Source organism: Psittacula echo, assembly GCF_963264785.1.
Source record: "Psittacula echo genome assembly, chromosome: 13".
NCBI lineage: Eukaryota > Metazoa > Chordata > Aves > Psittaciformes > Psittacidae > Psittacula > Psittacula echo.
Genome location: NC_137749.1, coordinates 3,688,249 through 3,704,161, shown reverse-complemented (window position 1 = coordinate 3,704,161; position 15,913 = coordinate 3,688,249). Strand labels below are relative to the sequence as shown.

The window sequence follows — 15,913 nt, the reverse complement described above, 5'->3', positions numbered from 1 at the left end:
TCCTCCCTCCCAGCCATACCAAAGAAAGGGAACAACTTGAAAGTGACAATTTTCAGCTATTTATCGCTTAGAAAGCGTGGCAGTTTGGAGTTTGGAGAAAATGTGCATAATTTTCCAACAATAGCCCCATTTGACTTCTGTCAAAGTAATTTAATAACTTAACCAGCACTCTGGCACCACGCTGGTTCCTGGCCTCAGCACCCAGGCTAATGGGACTCAAAATGGGAAATCTTTTCAAATCATCTTGGCAAGTGACTCATTACAAGGCAGATTCCAGGTAAATCTTTGTGCGAGGTGATACATGACTCAGAGGCGCAAAGTAAAAGGTGGTTATTGCTCTTTATAAGAGTGCTTGAGAGGAAACAACGTATTCTTGAGATTAGAGACAGAGCTCTTGACATGCCGTGAGCCTTAGGCTCCAAGTATTGTCTCTTGTTCTGCTCCTGGTGTGGGCTGCGGAGATGAAGAAGGTTGTAAGCAGAGGGGATGAAAAGCACAGGCGCAGAAGTGACAGCGTGGGTAACATTTGGGGATGCTCAGGCTATAGCTTGGAGTCAGGGGACCGTGTGGCTGGCCAGGGAGAAAGGACTTGGTGTGGGGGTTATGGTATCACTGTGGATTAAGCATCTGGAAGGAGCATGCTGGAGCTTGGCTGAGCCTAGAACAAGCCACCATTGGATGTCTCAGTGTGGTGTTCTGAGTGACAGTCAGGGAGAGTTGGGCCAAACATGCCATAAACCTCATCCCTACGTGGGTGATGGGACACCTCATTGCTTGACTGCAAGTGAGTAAAGGGTGGAGAAGGCTGAGATTCCTGGTGAGTCTGGCACTTTTTCCTGCCAAGGAAGGATGGATGTGCTTTGACACCGTGTTGGGACATATTCCCTCTGTGCCACTCATCTCACCACCGTTTGAAAGCTGTCTGTGCTGCTGTGGAGAGAGGCAAGTCAAGGGATGCTCATGAAGAAGCTTTTGGGCTTGAGGTCTGCTCAGTGAGGACACGCTGAAATGGGTTTGTGGAAGGCTCCTGGCTGTGTTTGTCTAGCAAAGGCTTGGAGGGAACAATCTGCCCAGCATTAGAAACAATCTCTTGGCATCACCTTCATCTGCAGCAGTTCATGGACACTTGTGCTTCCAGCTCATTTTAAGCCATTGGTGGCAGATTTGAGAGTGATTTTTTCCATGTAATAATTAACCTGTCCTGCAGCACTGCCAGCACTTTGCTTTCACTGACCCTGACCTCCTTTCATCTGCACTGGCAGCTTAAATAACAATAAACACACCAGTGTTTTGGGATGGTCCCCAGCTGCCCTGGGGTGGCAGAGCCAGGGACACGGGCGATGTAAGTCAGCAAGCAGAGTGTGCCTGGTCGTGGGGGAGCAGAGCTGATCCAGAGCCATGGGTGAGAGGGTGAGGAGGGAGCAGGTCCTGTCCTGCAAATCCAGCCAGCAGCCAGGGTTTCCCATTAAAATCCAGCTTCCCCATTGCTCCATCGCCAGGCTTTTGGGCGTGTGGGTCTGTGGTTGGGGGGGGGTTTACGGCAGTTGTGCTGGGCAAGCGAAGAGGCCCCCAGAACATCCCTTTGCTTTGTAGACTCTGGATCCGGGGATCCCGGCGCAGCTCTCCCAGCCCTGGGATCATCTCCTCCTTGGAGGAACGAGGGCGTTCTCCTCCCAAGGGAGGGGGTGGAGGCAGCGATATGGGAAGCAAGAATCTTGGGCTGATCCTTATTTTTATTTCTTCCCTTTTCTCAGCTGCAGTAAATAACAGCTCCGACACCGAGAGCATTCCCTCGCCGAGGCCTGAAGCCAAAGAAGGAGGCGAAAACGGGGCCAAGGCACCACCCGGGCCGGGAGGTGACTCCGGCACAGAACCGGCAGTCAAGTGGGAAGAGGCTCCAACACCCCCCGACGCTCCCCCCGCTCCCGCTGCCAACCCCGCTCCTGCTGCCAGCCCGCAGCCGGAGGCAGCTCCCGAGCCACCCAGCAGCGAGGAGAAGGTGCAGGAGGACCTGGTGGTGGACGTGGTGAAAACGGAGGAGCCGGAGGAGAAGGTGAGCGAAGAGCCCTGCAAGAGCGAGGTGAAGGAGGAGAGCGAAGACAGCCAGGAGAAGGATAAGGGGAATGACAAGAAGGCAGAAAGCAGCGTCAGTGGCACAGGGACAGCAGGGACGGAGGGGACGCCCAAGGCTGAGAAGAAGGAGAGCCATAAAGGCAGTAAAGGCTCCGGGGTGAACCCCGACAGCGACTCCAGCGCGACCTGCAGCGCGGATGAGATGGACGAGCAGGATGCTGTGGACAAGAGCAGGTAGGATTGGGGAGAGAAGGGGGCAAGTGCATGGCCCAGGGCCAGACGAGTATCTCTGTACGTGCTGCACTGTCCACATGCACTCTCCTGAGCTTGGGAACATCACTGTTGAGGTGCTCCCACAGCCAAAGGGACAGGCCTGGCTGTGCCCCATGTGGCTGTGACCCTTTGGCTATTGCTTGCAAAGGGGCCATGACACAACGGGCAGTGCGATGTCCCAGCGTACGGGTGCTCCCGGGCAATGGCCGTGGGCTGGTGTTGGGTGCAGGGCTGGTGGCAGCCCGTCTGGGTGACGCAATGGAGCAGGACGTGCCCTTGGGGACAGCAGTTGTGCAGAGCGCGGGCTGGTTTGCCAGCATCCAGGGTTGGGAATGGTTTCTGAGTCGGTGCTGGCAGGAGAGAAGTCACGTCAGGGACATGTTCCCAGTGCAGAGAGGGGACGAGTTGCTCCCTTGGTGGTGATGCTGCTTGGATCTATAGGGGTGAATTATCTGTCCTGGCCATAAAGGGAGGGGAATGGTGTGGGCTGTGTGAGCTTTCCTGGGGCTGTGCCTCCAGGTATTCACCTGAGCCACTGCAGTCCTGAGTCCTTCATCCACCCCTGGAGCCAGCAGCCAAGGGTGATTCTGACCCTTCATGGATGGCTCTTGGGGCAAGGAGGTGAAACACGGGCCTCCTCCTTGGAGAAATCTTCTCTCCTTCTGGCTTTTCCCACAGAGCTCTCCCCACCCAGAGCCTCATAAACAGGGAGAAGGTTTCCTGGGTTTACAGAATATATATGAATACATGTGTCTGATTTTTGTAATGGCTCCGGCTTCCATCCGTGCTGGCTCCTGGGCCAGATGGGACTCCTGAGTTTGCCATTGCACACAGAGAAAAGTCCTTCCCCGCCTCGGAGCTGGGCTGGGACTGGGGGCTGGCATCCCACATCCAGCATCCTGCATCCAACATCCTGCATCCCACATCCCTCCCATGGGCTTACAGGGAGCAGTTTATTGGTGAGAGGGGTGCTGCCAGGCTAGGTGGGTTGTACTCAGTGCTATGGATGGGGCTGTTTGGAAAACCAGCGGAGCAAAGCAGCAGGATGAGGCGGTTGAGAGCCATTGTGTGTCTCCACCACTCTTAATGGCCTCCATACTTTCCTTGTGATTGATGTGGGAGCCAGTGGGTGAGTCCTGCTTGTGCAGGAACATCCTCCGCACTGCCCTGAATGAGCAGCCCCTCGCTGCTGAGCAGCTGGAAGCAGCGCTGATGATGCTGAGGGGCGGTGCGGGTGATGCTGGCCCCGGCCCCATGGCAGGGCTGAGGCCTCTTGGCTGCAGTGCTCCTCTCCAGCGGTGGACAGAGTCCAGCACCACCCCTCCCCGCCCTCTCCTCCTTCCCAGACGGGAGAAAGCCTCCCAGCAGAGGGAGAGTGAGGCCAGCGGGGCTGTGCTCCTCGAGTTTAACATTAACCCAGCCGAAAACAGGACAGCAGCAGCTTGTATCGACTTCCCAGCAGCGAAGGAGCAAGCCTTGGGAATGACTTTTTCATCCCCAGCTCCTCGCTGAGTCAGCGCCTATCTTGCTTGTCAAACAGTTACCAGCTTCCAAGAGTGTTAAACATTAAACAGGCATCCCACAGCTCCCAGGCTACTCCTCTTACCCGGTGTGGCGATGGAGCACGGGTGATGGCAGAGCCAGGCGGCACGGGAGTGCTACAGCTCTCACCAGTGCTGGTTCTGATGCTCCTGGTGATGTTCCCCCCAGCCGAGGGCTCGCAGGCGGGTACCGCAGCCCCGCTGCTGCAGTGTGACTCGCACCGAGCAGGACCAGGCTGCCGGGATGCCACGTGAGCCGCCCCATCACCGCATCACCCGATGCTCGCCCGCCCACCGCGCGCCGGCACGGCGTGGGAGCGCTTCCCCGCACTGGTGAAGGCATCAAGCTGTCCACAGCATCTCCCAGCAGGGGACAGAGGGTGGCTGGGGTTGTCCCTGCAGTGAGAGGGGAAGGTGCAGGGTTGGCGTGTGATGTTGAGGCAGCCTTGTTTGAGTCCTGTGGTTCACGCTGGCAAAGACAAGTCCAAGGTAAGGAGGCAGAGCCTTAACTCGTCAAAGCTGGGGAAGGCAGCTGATCAACGGTGGTTCTGTGCAGTGTGCTGCAAGAGGGCTGCTGCTGGTGCTGTCGGTACTGCGGTTCCGCAGGGGGCCACACCAGATGGGGACACGTGCGGGAGGCCGTGCATGGTCAGTCACTGTAGACCTGAAGTGCAGAGAGGAGATGCCTGCCCATGAGCATCAGGCCACCAAGTGTGGCACAAAGCCACCCTTGCACTGTGTGTCCTGGTCACTGGCTCAGCCATAGGTGCAAGGGCTGTGCTGGGCAAGCATCATGGTGGTGCTGTGGCCCTGGGTTGGGGGAAGCCCATTGGGGAAATCTGGTAGCTGTCACCTTTGCACAACCACTGTTGTGTGCAAGGAATTGTGTTTGGATCATGTGTCAGTGTGTTGGCTTGTCTGGCAATGAAACTTGTCCCTGTCTTCATGGTGGAGGGCGGAGGAGGTCTGGGAACACAGTGTCCTGGTCACCCCCAAAGCTTTGTGCCTTGGAGGGTCCATTTCCACACTACAAAGGCTCAGCCATGTGCCAACCCTTTCCTGCTCAAATGACTTTCCCATCCCTCCCACTGCTATCACCCATGCTGACCCATTGGGTCTGGGAGGCCCCGAGTTGGCGTCAGGTGGATATGAGGTGATGAGGATTGTTCATCTGGTGACTCCCAGAGCAAAGTACCCAACAGAGCCCTGTGTGCAGTGCAGGATCTGCTGGGACGGACGTACTAAATTATGCAATTTGCATATTGATGAGCTTGATACTTACTCTGGTTTCCTAAGCTCAGGATCCTGGAGGGCTTTAGAGAACCTGATGATCTTAAGTGTGCTTAAATGCATCTCTGTAAGCACTATGAATGCACAGAGCTGCTGCTGGGGTGGTTGCTCTGCTGGGGGCTGGTGGGACCCTGCTTTGTCCCGCTCTGGAGCATCAGGCTGCTTAGCTACATGTCCTGCAAGAGCTGCTGTGAGGAGAGCAGTGCTGAGCACATCTGTCCTAGGCCAGCAGTGACAGTGACATAGAGCTGGGCCAGCCCTCCTGGGTCGGTCACCTCCTCTGAGCACCAGCTCAGCATGGAGTGAAGGTCTCAGGAGCAAGTGCGCTTTTCCCCAGCCATGTATCTCAGCAGACTTCGGGGTGTTGCACCCTTGCAGGAGCCCTGTGTCCCCCGCAGCATGGCTTCACAACACCCATGTTGCATTTGTCAGTGCAGTTATTTGGGGAGCAGCTCAGATTTGCTGCCTTTTGCCTGGTCTCCCCTGGGTGCCTAATCAGAGCACCCTGGTCCCAGTCTGGAGGTGGGTCCCCTCCAGCGCTGGCCACTGTGCAGAGCAAGGGCTGGGGGCAGTCCCAGCACTGTGATGAGTTTATTCCCTGCACATGGCCCCGCCACACTTGTTTATTCATCCAAGGGTGAGCGTGGAATGACCTTGAAATTTATAGGCTGAAGAGAGCAGTGAAATAACAGCTAAAATAAACAAATCAAGCTGTAAAGCTTGAAAACTATGAACTGCCTTCAACAAACAGGAGGGAGGGAGAGCGGAGATGGTCTGGGGAGGCGTGGTCCCTGGAGTCTCAGAGTGAGCTCAGGAGCTGGGCACGCCAAGGGTTTGACCCATGGGTTTCACACACCTTCATCCTTACCCCATTTCAATGGCACTGTGGACATGCTCACACTGGTTGCATAGGGGCTCAGCATGGCTGGCTGAGTGTTTGAGGCAACTCAGCCAAGGGAAAGAGCAAGTAGTGAGGGTGCAGGGCTGCGGAGCCGCTGGGCTGAGCATCAAATCCCATCCAAATCCAGCCTCTCATCTTTCAAGTGATCTGAGCACCCCAGTCATGTGCACGTGGTTGGTTGCCCAGGTTTTAGCACCGTGGTAAAAGATAGTCCTTGAAGAGGAGCATGAGGCTGATCCTAAGTGCTGGGAAAGCACCACGTGTGAGCTCCAGCGAGGGAGCGTGATGCCCAAATGAAATCTGAACTGGTTGCCCTGCTACTCTGTAACTCCAGGCTCCAGTTCTCATTTGGGTTTATTGTGGACAGAAGCAGATATGGTAGAAACAGTCAGCACTGGGGATGAGCCAGACGTAATGATCTTATTTGAGCACAGAGCCCCACATAGGTTGTCTTTGGAAAGCAGGATCCCACTCTCTGCCTCCTCTCAGACTTGTCATCCCAAAGCAAAGCTGCCCTGGTTGCTGGCTCGGCCAGGCTGTGTTGCCCTCATAGACCAAAATGACCTGGGGACACTGCAGCCCACCAAGGTTGAAGTTGAGACACCTCCGTAGCAGCAATGAGTCCCCATGTGCTTTGGGCAGCATGGCAGATCATCCTGCAGGAGCCCAGCAGCGAGCAGTGGTCCAGCACATTCCTCTCTGATGGAAAGGGTGTCCTTTAGGCTCAGCAGTGTAAAACAGAGGGGTGGAGGGCATGGGGGAGTAATGGGACGTGCACTGCCTTGGTTGACGTGCATGTTTTGTGTCCAGGTTGCTGTCCCCCCGGCCCAGCCTGCTCAACACTGCCAGCGATGCCAGGCTGAACTCCTCGCCACAGAAGCCACTGGACCTGAAGCAGCTGAAGCAGCGTGCTGCTGCCATCCCTCCCATTGTGAGTACCCCCTTGGAGAGGGCTGGAACTGGGAGCACAGTGGCTGTGTGTGCCTCCTGCATGCTCTTCCATCAGGCTGTGTTGCCTGCATGGTGTGTGGCAGGGTTGGAAGGACGTGCTCATCCCTATGGATGGCCAAGCTCATAGTCTGCGCAGAGCTGTGCGTCTGGGCAGTATGAGCTCCCTAGCAGGCAAGGTGCTCTCTGTGCCGAGTGTGTTCCCAGCTGCTGGAGCAGCTCTGCCAGCAGCATTTGGATGTCCCTTGAGCTCTTTGATCAGAAAGTCGTGGGAGGTCTGGACAGAAAAAGCTTCTCATTGCCACATGACTGCTGCCTCCCATTGCTTTAAAAAGCAAGGATGCACCTTCCCTCTGCTTCTTTTCATCTCACGCGCTTGAAGGATACCACCTAAGAAGTGTTTACGCTCTTCCTCATCCAGAAGCTCTGCTTAGGCTGTGACTAAATCACCCTGGTATCCCCAGGGTCTACACCAGAGGAGCAGCAGCACGGGGTGGGCAGGGAGGAAATCTGGGTTCTGAGCACTCAGGGAGGATCCATTCCTGATGATCTTCTAATTTCCCACGTTAAAGCTTAAGATGTGGCTGCTGTAGTGTAACATCTGGCAAAAGCTACAAGCACTTAACTATAGATCAGAGGTTTTAAACATGGGAAGTGTGAGGCTCTCTTGTAGCATCACCAGCGCAGAGCTTATATGCTTATGTGATGGCTGGTGAACTCTGAAGCCCTGTTTGTTGGGCTGATAAGGCTTGAAGTGCTAGTGTGGGGCAGGTGCTTCTCGTGACACCTTGATGTCTCCAAGACTGCTGCGGGTGTCAGCAGCACGTGCCAAGTGTCACCAATTCGTATTGCTTTGCAGATTTCGGAGGGTTTCTCGGAGGGGATACTGCAGAGTGGAAGTGTGAAGCCTCAGGTGCCTCCTCATGCCTTGGCCCTCTACCAGCAGCAGATCACAAAAGCCCACGAGTCTGCCCGTGAGGACGTACCCCCGAGCAAGCTCTCCCAGCCCCAGCAGCAGCAGGCTGAGAAGGAGCCGCAGCAGCCAAGCAGCAGTCCCAGGGGAAAGAGCAGGAGCCCTGCTGTTGGTGACAAGGAAGGTAAGGGACGTGCACGTGTTCATCTGCACAGCAGCACCCCGTGTGTGCAGCTGAACGCAGCCGGCAGCTCTCCTCCTCTTAGGTGAAAGCTTGCTTCAAGCCTTGAAAGCTCTTTAATAGCATCTTGAAGCGGGACGAGAGAGGCATGGCTAATTTCCCAAGTTCATTAGACAGTACATGATGTCTCACTGAGCCTACAGCAAACACGGGGCTAGTGTCGAGCGCTGAGGAGGTGAAGATTGCCTTTATTAGCAGCTCTGCCATTCACTTGAGAGCAGAGGGGCCTGGAGGCATGCCAGGGCTCTGGGTACAATGGCTCTTTTCTACCTTGCTGGCTTTCTATAAAGAATGCTTTTAATGCTCAGTGGGGACCATTATTTCATTTAAAATCAATGCTAATACTGTGACTTGGAGTCCAAAGGTTCCTGTAAAGATTCCCAGTGCTTTCTCCCCGGAATAGCTCTGATGTGGTTTGGCTGCCTAATGAGCAATTCAGAGTTTCCCACCGTAGAGCATCTGAAGCATTATTAGCTTGAGCACCTGGGGATCAAGGTTAAGGAGAGACGGGAAGTCCTAATGAGACCATCCTCTAAATGTGTTTTTAATCTGAGCATCAGAGTCTGTTCCAGTTCAGACTCTGTGTCCCTGCCCCTCATAGCCAGCCTGTGGTTCAGTTGTGTGTGGAGATGAGATGCTATCACCAGTGGCATGATCAGAGGAGCAGGGAAGTTAGGCTGGGGGATGGATGCAATACCCCCCAGTGCTGGATCCTGCATGGGGATGGATGCAGCTGTAATACATGGAGACGGAAGGTGGATAATACTGCAGTGATGGGGCAGATCTGCCCTGGACCTGGGCTGTGATCTTTGCTGGAAGATCGCTGCACTAGTTCACCCTCAGGCAGGCAGGATCTCAGCAGCCTGCTCTGCAGTGTCCAGGCCCAGGTATTTATTCTCCAAGCTGTCATGTCCCTCTGCACAGAGTGACGGGCTCGCCGGAAGAGTTGCTTGCTGACACTTGATCAGACAGGGTTTTTTAAACAATAAATATTGCCCTGTGTGCATCACACCTCCAGGATGTTTTGCATATAAGCAAGGGAGGTGCTTGCTCACCTGGCAAGAAAGGGAGTTTCTACTGAGTCCTGGTGTTGCCACCCATGAGGTCCCACCTCCAGCTGATCTCAACCTGCTGTGCCTGGGTTTGCTACCCAGGTGGAACAGTTCCCCTCCTGCTCTTCTCCCCTGGCAGCAGGCAGTCAGCACTGTTGGTGTCCCAGTGCTGCAGCTCCAGCTTCCTCCTGACTGCAGGATGATGATGAGATGAGGCAAATCTGTGCGTGTGTTAGGTACAAGGCAGGGTTTGGGGCTTGGAAATTAACCATGTCATTCTGCAACCTTTTGGCACCATTATTATATGCAAGGGTCTGATGTCTGGGTGGATTTTTTATGGCTTTGTTGCCTGCAAAGCACCATTGGTATGAAACATTTTATTCTCTCATACCTCTGCAGTGCTCTGAATTGTGCATGTTAATGAAACTAATTCTTCTTCCCTGTACCCCTGCAAACAGTTCTGTGTTGTCCAAACCCTGCTTAGCTGTGCACGTGTGCTGGGTACCACAGCAGGTCTGGGTTACATGTGGACCCTAGTGAAACTTAGGCTGCTCTTCTCTGTGATGGGAGTGCATCTCCCATTTGAAAACGAGCAGGTTTGTGATGAATCACCTCGAGGGGAGAAATCAAATACCCTGAAGCCCTGATACCAGTTCAGCAGTTGCTCAGTGCTGTTTCAGCTTCTTGGAGCACATCCCAGCTGTGGATCAAGGATCAGAGGGGAGATAGCCAGATAGTCCTAGCAAATCTGTGTATGTCCCTTCCCTCGTTTGCTCTCTGAGGCATCCCAATGAAGTGGCAAGCATCCAGACTGCAGATATCGTGCAGCCACACCGCCCCATGTTAAACAGGCAAAGCCTTCAGGAGAGCAGCCCCTTGCTGCCTGCTAGCAAGGGGTCAGCTCCCCCGGAGCAGGTACTCCTGTTCCTCCCCTGCTCAATAGGAGAGCTTGAACTCTTGCAACTGCTCCAGAGATCAACATCCTCCTCACTACTCTGGATCCGCTTCAAAGCCAAGTCTTGCACACATCCTGGCCACGGCATTGGCTGCCTCGCAGCCGCTGGCTGGGGCTCTATCGGCTTGGAGGGCAGCCAGCCCCAGCCGTACCTTCCTGAGCACTGCCCTCTCCTCCTCCCAAGATGAGCTGCTAATCGCAGGGCCAGGCAGAGGCAGCCCTGCCTGGATCTCACCCGCAGGCAGCCGGATCCCTTTTCCCCTTGCCGAGCCGCCGCGGGGCATAGCTTTGGTTATCGGCGGTTTGAAAGCCAGCGGTATGTTTTGTGTTGATTTAGTCGTGTTTCATCTGGCCTTTGTGGGCGATGGGGAGCCAAGAGCATTAATTTGGATGACGGATCATATAAACTCTGACTCCTTCGCTCCCATTCCAGGGGCTTGATAAACGGTAATAGGAACTCTCTCTTCCCCGTGTAAGTGCTATTTTATCAAAAGCTGGCTGAGTTATAGCCACCCTCTAATGCGGGGGCAATTAGGAACTGGACACATTTCACAGGCTGGAGAGAGGCATGCAAGGGAGGGGATGGCTCCTGTGGGGAAAGGAGGAGGATGGGGCTCTTCAGGAGCCATCCAGTGTGCATGTAGCCTTGGCTGACAGGGCCTTGGCATCGGAGAGCATCTTCAGCTGGGACATCCCAGTGCTGTTTGAGCAGAGCTGAGTGAGGCTGAGCTGAAGGGGAGAAAATCAGGGAGCGTGGATGTGCCAGGAACTCTGTGTCAGCCTGGAGGATGTGCCTGTATTCCCTCATACCGGCAGGACAAAAGGATCCTCTCCAAGATCCAGCATGGGGAGAGAAGAGGTTACAGCCAAGGTCCAGCCCTGCAAGGCTGCAGAGGTGTAAGTGCCTGGACACCTTTGTGTGCTGATAATGGATTTCTTCTCTTAGTGAAGGGGACAAGAATAATCTCTCAGCTTCTGAGCACACTGAGCATTAATAACGATAATGCAGTAAAGCCTCATTAAATTGGGCCTCTGATAATCTACTTGCCCTATTATTAGGCTTAGCAGGATTGAGGCATCTATTTTTATCAAAAATTGATGGTTAAAGGCTGGCTTCATTTGTGATTGCTATTGTTTACTGCCCGGTTTCTCATTTCTGGTCAATGCAGATGTTACACAGGTGGGTCTGGGCAAGAAGAGCAGTGCAGAATTAAGTAGTTATTGATTACAAAGAGATCCCACCAAACCTGCTTCTAATCCATCCAGAAAAGGCTGTCTCATTTGACTGCTTGGTAAAGCATGAGGATGTACTTGAGATGGAGCTAGTGCAGATGAAGCCCCTCTTTTCCCCAGCACCCTGCAGAGCATGGCAGAGTTTGGGCATCCCCAGCACAGCTCTTCCATTATTAAGCACGTCTTGGCCTCTGTTCAGCCTTTTCATTGCCAGGGTGAACCCAGCCTGGCATCCAGTATATGCCAAGCCAGATAATTTCAGGAAGCTTTCCTGCCCCTCACCGCGGTGCCTTGCAGAGGACCCTCAAGCTGCCTGCTCCCCACAGAGCTTCTGGTCATCCTGCAAAGCCCATCTTGATCTTCATTTGCCTTTTGGCAGTCTTGTACAGTGTGGTTGTCCCAGGTGTTCAGAGAACATCAGCACGTTATCCCCTTGCTGCCCAAGAAGCTGATGCCATTATTTCTGGTCACTTCCTGCAGCCTACAAATGATTTATAGCCAGCAGCCATCCTTTAAGAGTGGCTGAGCTTTTGCATCATGATGTGATGTGGGGATGAGCTTGTTCCCAGTGTGCTGTGGTCCCTGGCAGTGGACTGGGGCTCCCCAGGCACTCTATGCCTGGCTGTGTGCCGATGCCTGCCAGGTATCCCACACCAGCACTGGTGCCTTTTGGCTTTAGCCTCATAACGGGGGTGGCAGGATCCTCACTAATCCCTCCAGGCCTGCCTCGGTGGTTGACGCAGATCTGTGGGCGCAGGTACAGTCTGCCCAGGGTGGTTTGCATGTGGCCAGGCCCTGGCAAGGAGCTGGACGTTGGGCTCATCCCAGTGACTGGTTGCATGCGGAATGTAGTCTCTCCTGGGTGTGATGTCCATGGAGGTCCAGCCTGGCAGTGAGCACCAGCAGAATCACCAGCATGGACATCTGCCCTACCCACTGTGCTTTAAGCATCTCAGTAAAATAAATGCTGTCAAATCCAGGCAGTGACACTGACGCTTCTGTTTAGCTTGGTTGGTGATTTCAGCCCTCGTGGCCAGCTCAGACTGAATTGAAGCCATTTCCCATGTTGGATGCTGGCTTTGGCTTCCCTGCCCATGCCTGCAGGGAATGCTTGCCCGTGAGGTTGCTGAGCGAGCTGTTTGCTTTCTGTTTCCCTTGCAGAAAAGTCTGTGCATTTCTCCTCCATCGCAGAGGCTCAGAAGCTGAGTGCGGAGCCGATGGCTGCCTCGTGCTGGCCGCCCGTCCTGTCCTACTCCCGGGATGTGATCAAAACCTCTCCCCAGACAGAGCCCCACTTGTTTCAGTACAACCCACCAGGCGAGTAACAACCACTGACTGAGTAGTGTGTGCCCTCTGTCCTCACCTGGGGCTGAGGGTGGAGGTTGCAGCCAGTATCACAGCTGCTGATCTTAAATCAGCGCAGCTTTCTGGGGGGGTAAGAGAAGAGGGTTCATGAGAAACCTGCTAATGCCTTTCTTTGGCCTGGCACAGAGCTCCCTCGCTGCTAAGGCAGCGGTCTGAGGGTGCCAGTTGGGTCTCCCAGCTCTGGCCAGGGCAGGTTTAGGGATGTGGTTGGTTTGTGGGTGCTCCGCACGCTGCTTTTGCACAGGGTCAGGCAGGTTTCACCGCTCGCTGCGCTGTCCCTCTCTGGCTGGAGGGCAGACGGGTCAGGCGCAGCACATCCTCTGTCTGCACAGGGGACAAGGCAGTGATTTAAACTATTCCAGTCCTTTCCAAAACGATCGTGTGACTTGGATCGCAGCGCAGGCTCACAGCCGGCCAGTTCATCGCATCCAGCCCCTGCTCCTTCCCTCGCCCCTTTCCTCTCTGATAGCTGCAGCCGTTCTGCCTGCCCTCTTTCTTGCTAACGCTTGTGTTTTCTACACAGGACACCCCATCCCACTAAACCTGCATGAGAGCTCTCGCTCAGGGCTGCAGAGACTAGCAAGCATCTCCAACCCTCCTCCCCTCATCTCCTCCACCAAGCACCCCTCTGTGCTGGAGAGACCCGTTGGATCCATTTCCCAGGTAGGGCATTGGGTGTGAGTGGTGGAGATGCCTCGCAGGGATGGCAGCAGCTCCTGACCTCTCCTCTCGCTCTGCAGGGCATGCCCATCCAGCTCCATGCACCCTACAGCTCCGAGCACGCCAAGGTCCCTGTTGGCTCGATCACCATGGGCCTACCACTGACCATGGATCCCAAGAAACTGGGTAAGGGACTGGGAGGTGAGTGGTTTCTTGGAGAGGCCTGGGAAGCGAACTTGCCGGCAGCATGCAGGAAAGAAGAGCACAGGACACAGCAATGAAGTGCAGAGAAACCTGCTAAGAGGATGAAAGGATTAGTCCATCAGGAAAGCAGAGACACAGAGAGCTAAATTTGTGCAGTCTAGGAAAGCAGCAACTCAGCCAGGGACACATCCCAGCCTATAAATACCCTCCAGCTAATACTGTGATCGAAGGAAGGAAATATATTGCTGCTCCCCAGGCCAGTAGGATAAAGAGTAAATGGCCTGAAGTGAACAAAGAAAGTGTTTGGTCTGCAGATTTGGAAGTGTTTAACAGCAGGAGGGGATGAGTGAAGGACTAAGTGTGAGGGAGGAGGGATACAGGCCCTATTCCCCACTGTGCACAGGTCCTGTTATAAACCACTACTGGGTTTTCAGTGTCGGCTCTGGTCCTGGTGCAGGCAGCCCCGGGCAGTGCCTTTGCCAAGGTGAAGGGTCTGGCTTTGCTCATCAGTAGTTGTGTATTCAACCGATTGTTGCATCCTTGGTGAAGTCCATCCCAAAGTGGTGGTGATGGCAAAGGCACCGAGGAGTTACCAGTGCAGGGTTGGCACAGATGCCTCGAGCAGCGGAGGGCTGCGACCCTCTGCCCTGCACCTACACTGATACATGGTTATTGTTTTCCAGTGCCTTTTCCTGGAGTAAAGCAGGAACAGCTTTCTCCTAGAAGCCAGGCCAGCCAGCCGGAAAGTCTGGTTCTGCAGCCGTCCCAGGAGGGCTCCATCCTGCGGGGTGAGGAGCCGGCAGAGGGAAGCGCGGGAAGTGGGATGGGAGGGATGCTGGCACTGCCAAGCCTGGTGAGCATCACGCTGGCTGCAGTTGCCCTGTGCTTTCAGGTTTGATTTCTGGGGCTGTGCACAGCAAGAGGGGTCTTCTCACCCTTTTTCTCCAGCATTGTGGCAGATAGGTTTGTACAGATCTTCCCCAAATCAGGCTCTTGGGCACTGATCCTGGTGGAGGTTTCGTGTTCAACCCACAGATCTGTTGCTTAAGACAAAGCAAGACCTGCTTAAATTCCATTAAGTTTTTGCAGGCTCTTCACTGTTGCTGCTGCAGCTGGGCAGGGACCACATTTCGTTTAAATACAGCCCTCCCGTGTTTCTTTCCCCATTAGCCAGGCAGAAGAAAATAAATGCAGAGGTGTTGCTTTTAAGTGCAAATTCTGGTTTGTGAACCCCTCAACTAATGCATTCAGAAGCCTGAGTGCAGTGGGGCTGCCTCCAGCCCAGGACAGATCCACACAAATGAACTCAAACCACCCCAAGCCGCATCTCGCTGGAGATCTGCTCTCATCCCGTCAGGGGAGGCTGAGACAGGCTGTGCTTTCTCCCAGGCTCATAAATCTGCCCGGCCCCTCCACAAAGGCAGCAGGGAGCTGATAGCCTCAAAGTGCCCATTTTTCCTACCTCCCAGCCTGTGCTTGTAGGGCTGGGTCCCTTGGGGAATGGGGTGGAAAGGGCTCTGCAAGGCATGGGATTTAACACTGGCATTCCTTGGAGGGCTTTCCCTCCAGAACCTCAGCTCCCTTCAACTGGGTTGAATCCTGCACTTAGTCGGTTGTCTCAGCCCCACAGTTCTTGTGCTGAACACCAAATCCAGCCCCCAGCTCACTGCCTTTGTGTCTTACAGGTACTTCCCTCAGCTCTGCCTCAGGAGGGAGCATCACCAAGGGAACACCGACATCCAGACCCCCTCCGGAGTCACCCATCACCTACCGAGGGTCCATCACACATGTAGGTCCCTTGTCTCTGGTGGGTTCTGCTTTCTGGGTGCTGGTGGCTGCAGCTTCTGTTGCACACGGGGATTGGGGCTTGTGGGGTGCACTGAGTGTGTGGCACAGGGCTGAACAGCACAGATCTTGCCGGTGCAAGGAAGTGGAGCTGAATGAAGGAGGAGATGGGTGGAGGGTCAGGCCAGGCAGAGCAGAGGAGGAGAATCCAAGGTGCATGTAAGGTAGGGAGGTCTCCTGCCAGGGCTGAGCATGCTGCACTGAAAGTCCTGCCCAGAGGCTCTCTTGAGCAGGAAGACAGTTTGGCCTTAATCTCCACCATCCATCTTCGGAAGAGCAGCTGGCAAGCGGGAGGTAGTGTTTTGCAGTGTGAGTTATTGCTCACACGGTAACAGAGCGGAGAGCATTAACAACAGAAAAAATCCTTTTCCTGTGGGGATTTTATCTGGCCATCACTCAGATATTTAAAGCCACTCACT

The 15,913-nt window shown here is 54.5% G+C and overlaps 1 protein-coding gene across 1 annotated transcript in view; it reads left to right on the top strand.

Annotated features, from left to right (window-relative positions):
- NCOR2 (nuclear receptor corepressor 2) overlaps nt 1-15,913 on the top strand; it is a gene marked incomplete at its 5' end in the record, with an annotated part of 161,738 nt that overhangs the window by 120,963 nt on the left and 24,862 nt on the right. Inside the window, 8 exons of the mRNA XM_080629008.1 lie at nt 1,755-2,307; nt 6,889-7,009; nt 7,886-8,123; nt 12,582-12,737; nt 13,309-13,448; nt 13,526-13,631; nt 14,333-14,437; nt 15,335-15,438. Of these exons, the coding sequence (XP_080485134.1) occupies nt 1,755-2,307; nt 6,889-7,009; nt 7,886-8,123; nt 12,582-12,737; nt 13,309-13,448; nt 13,526-13,631; nt 14,333-14,437; nt 15,335-15,438 (1,523 nt within the window). The remainder of the gene's footprint in view (nt 1-1,754; nt 2,308-6,888; nt 7,010-7,885; nt 8,124-12,581; nt 12,738-13,308; nt 13,449-13,525; nt 13,632-14,332; nt 14,438-15,334; nt 15,439-15,913) is intronic.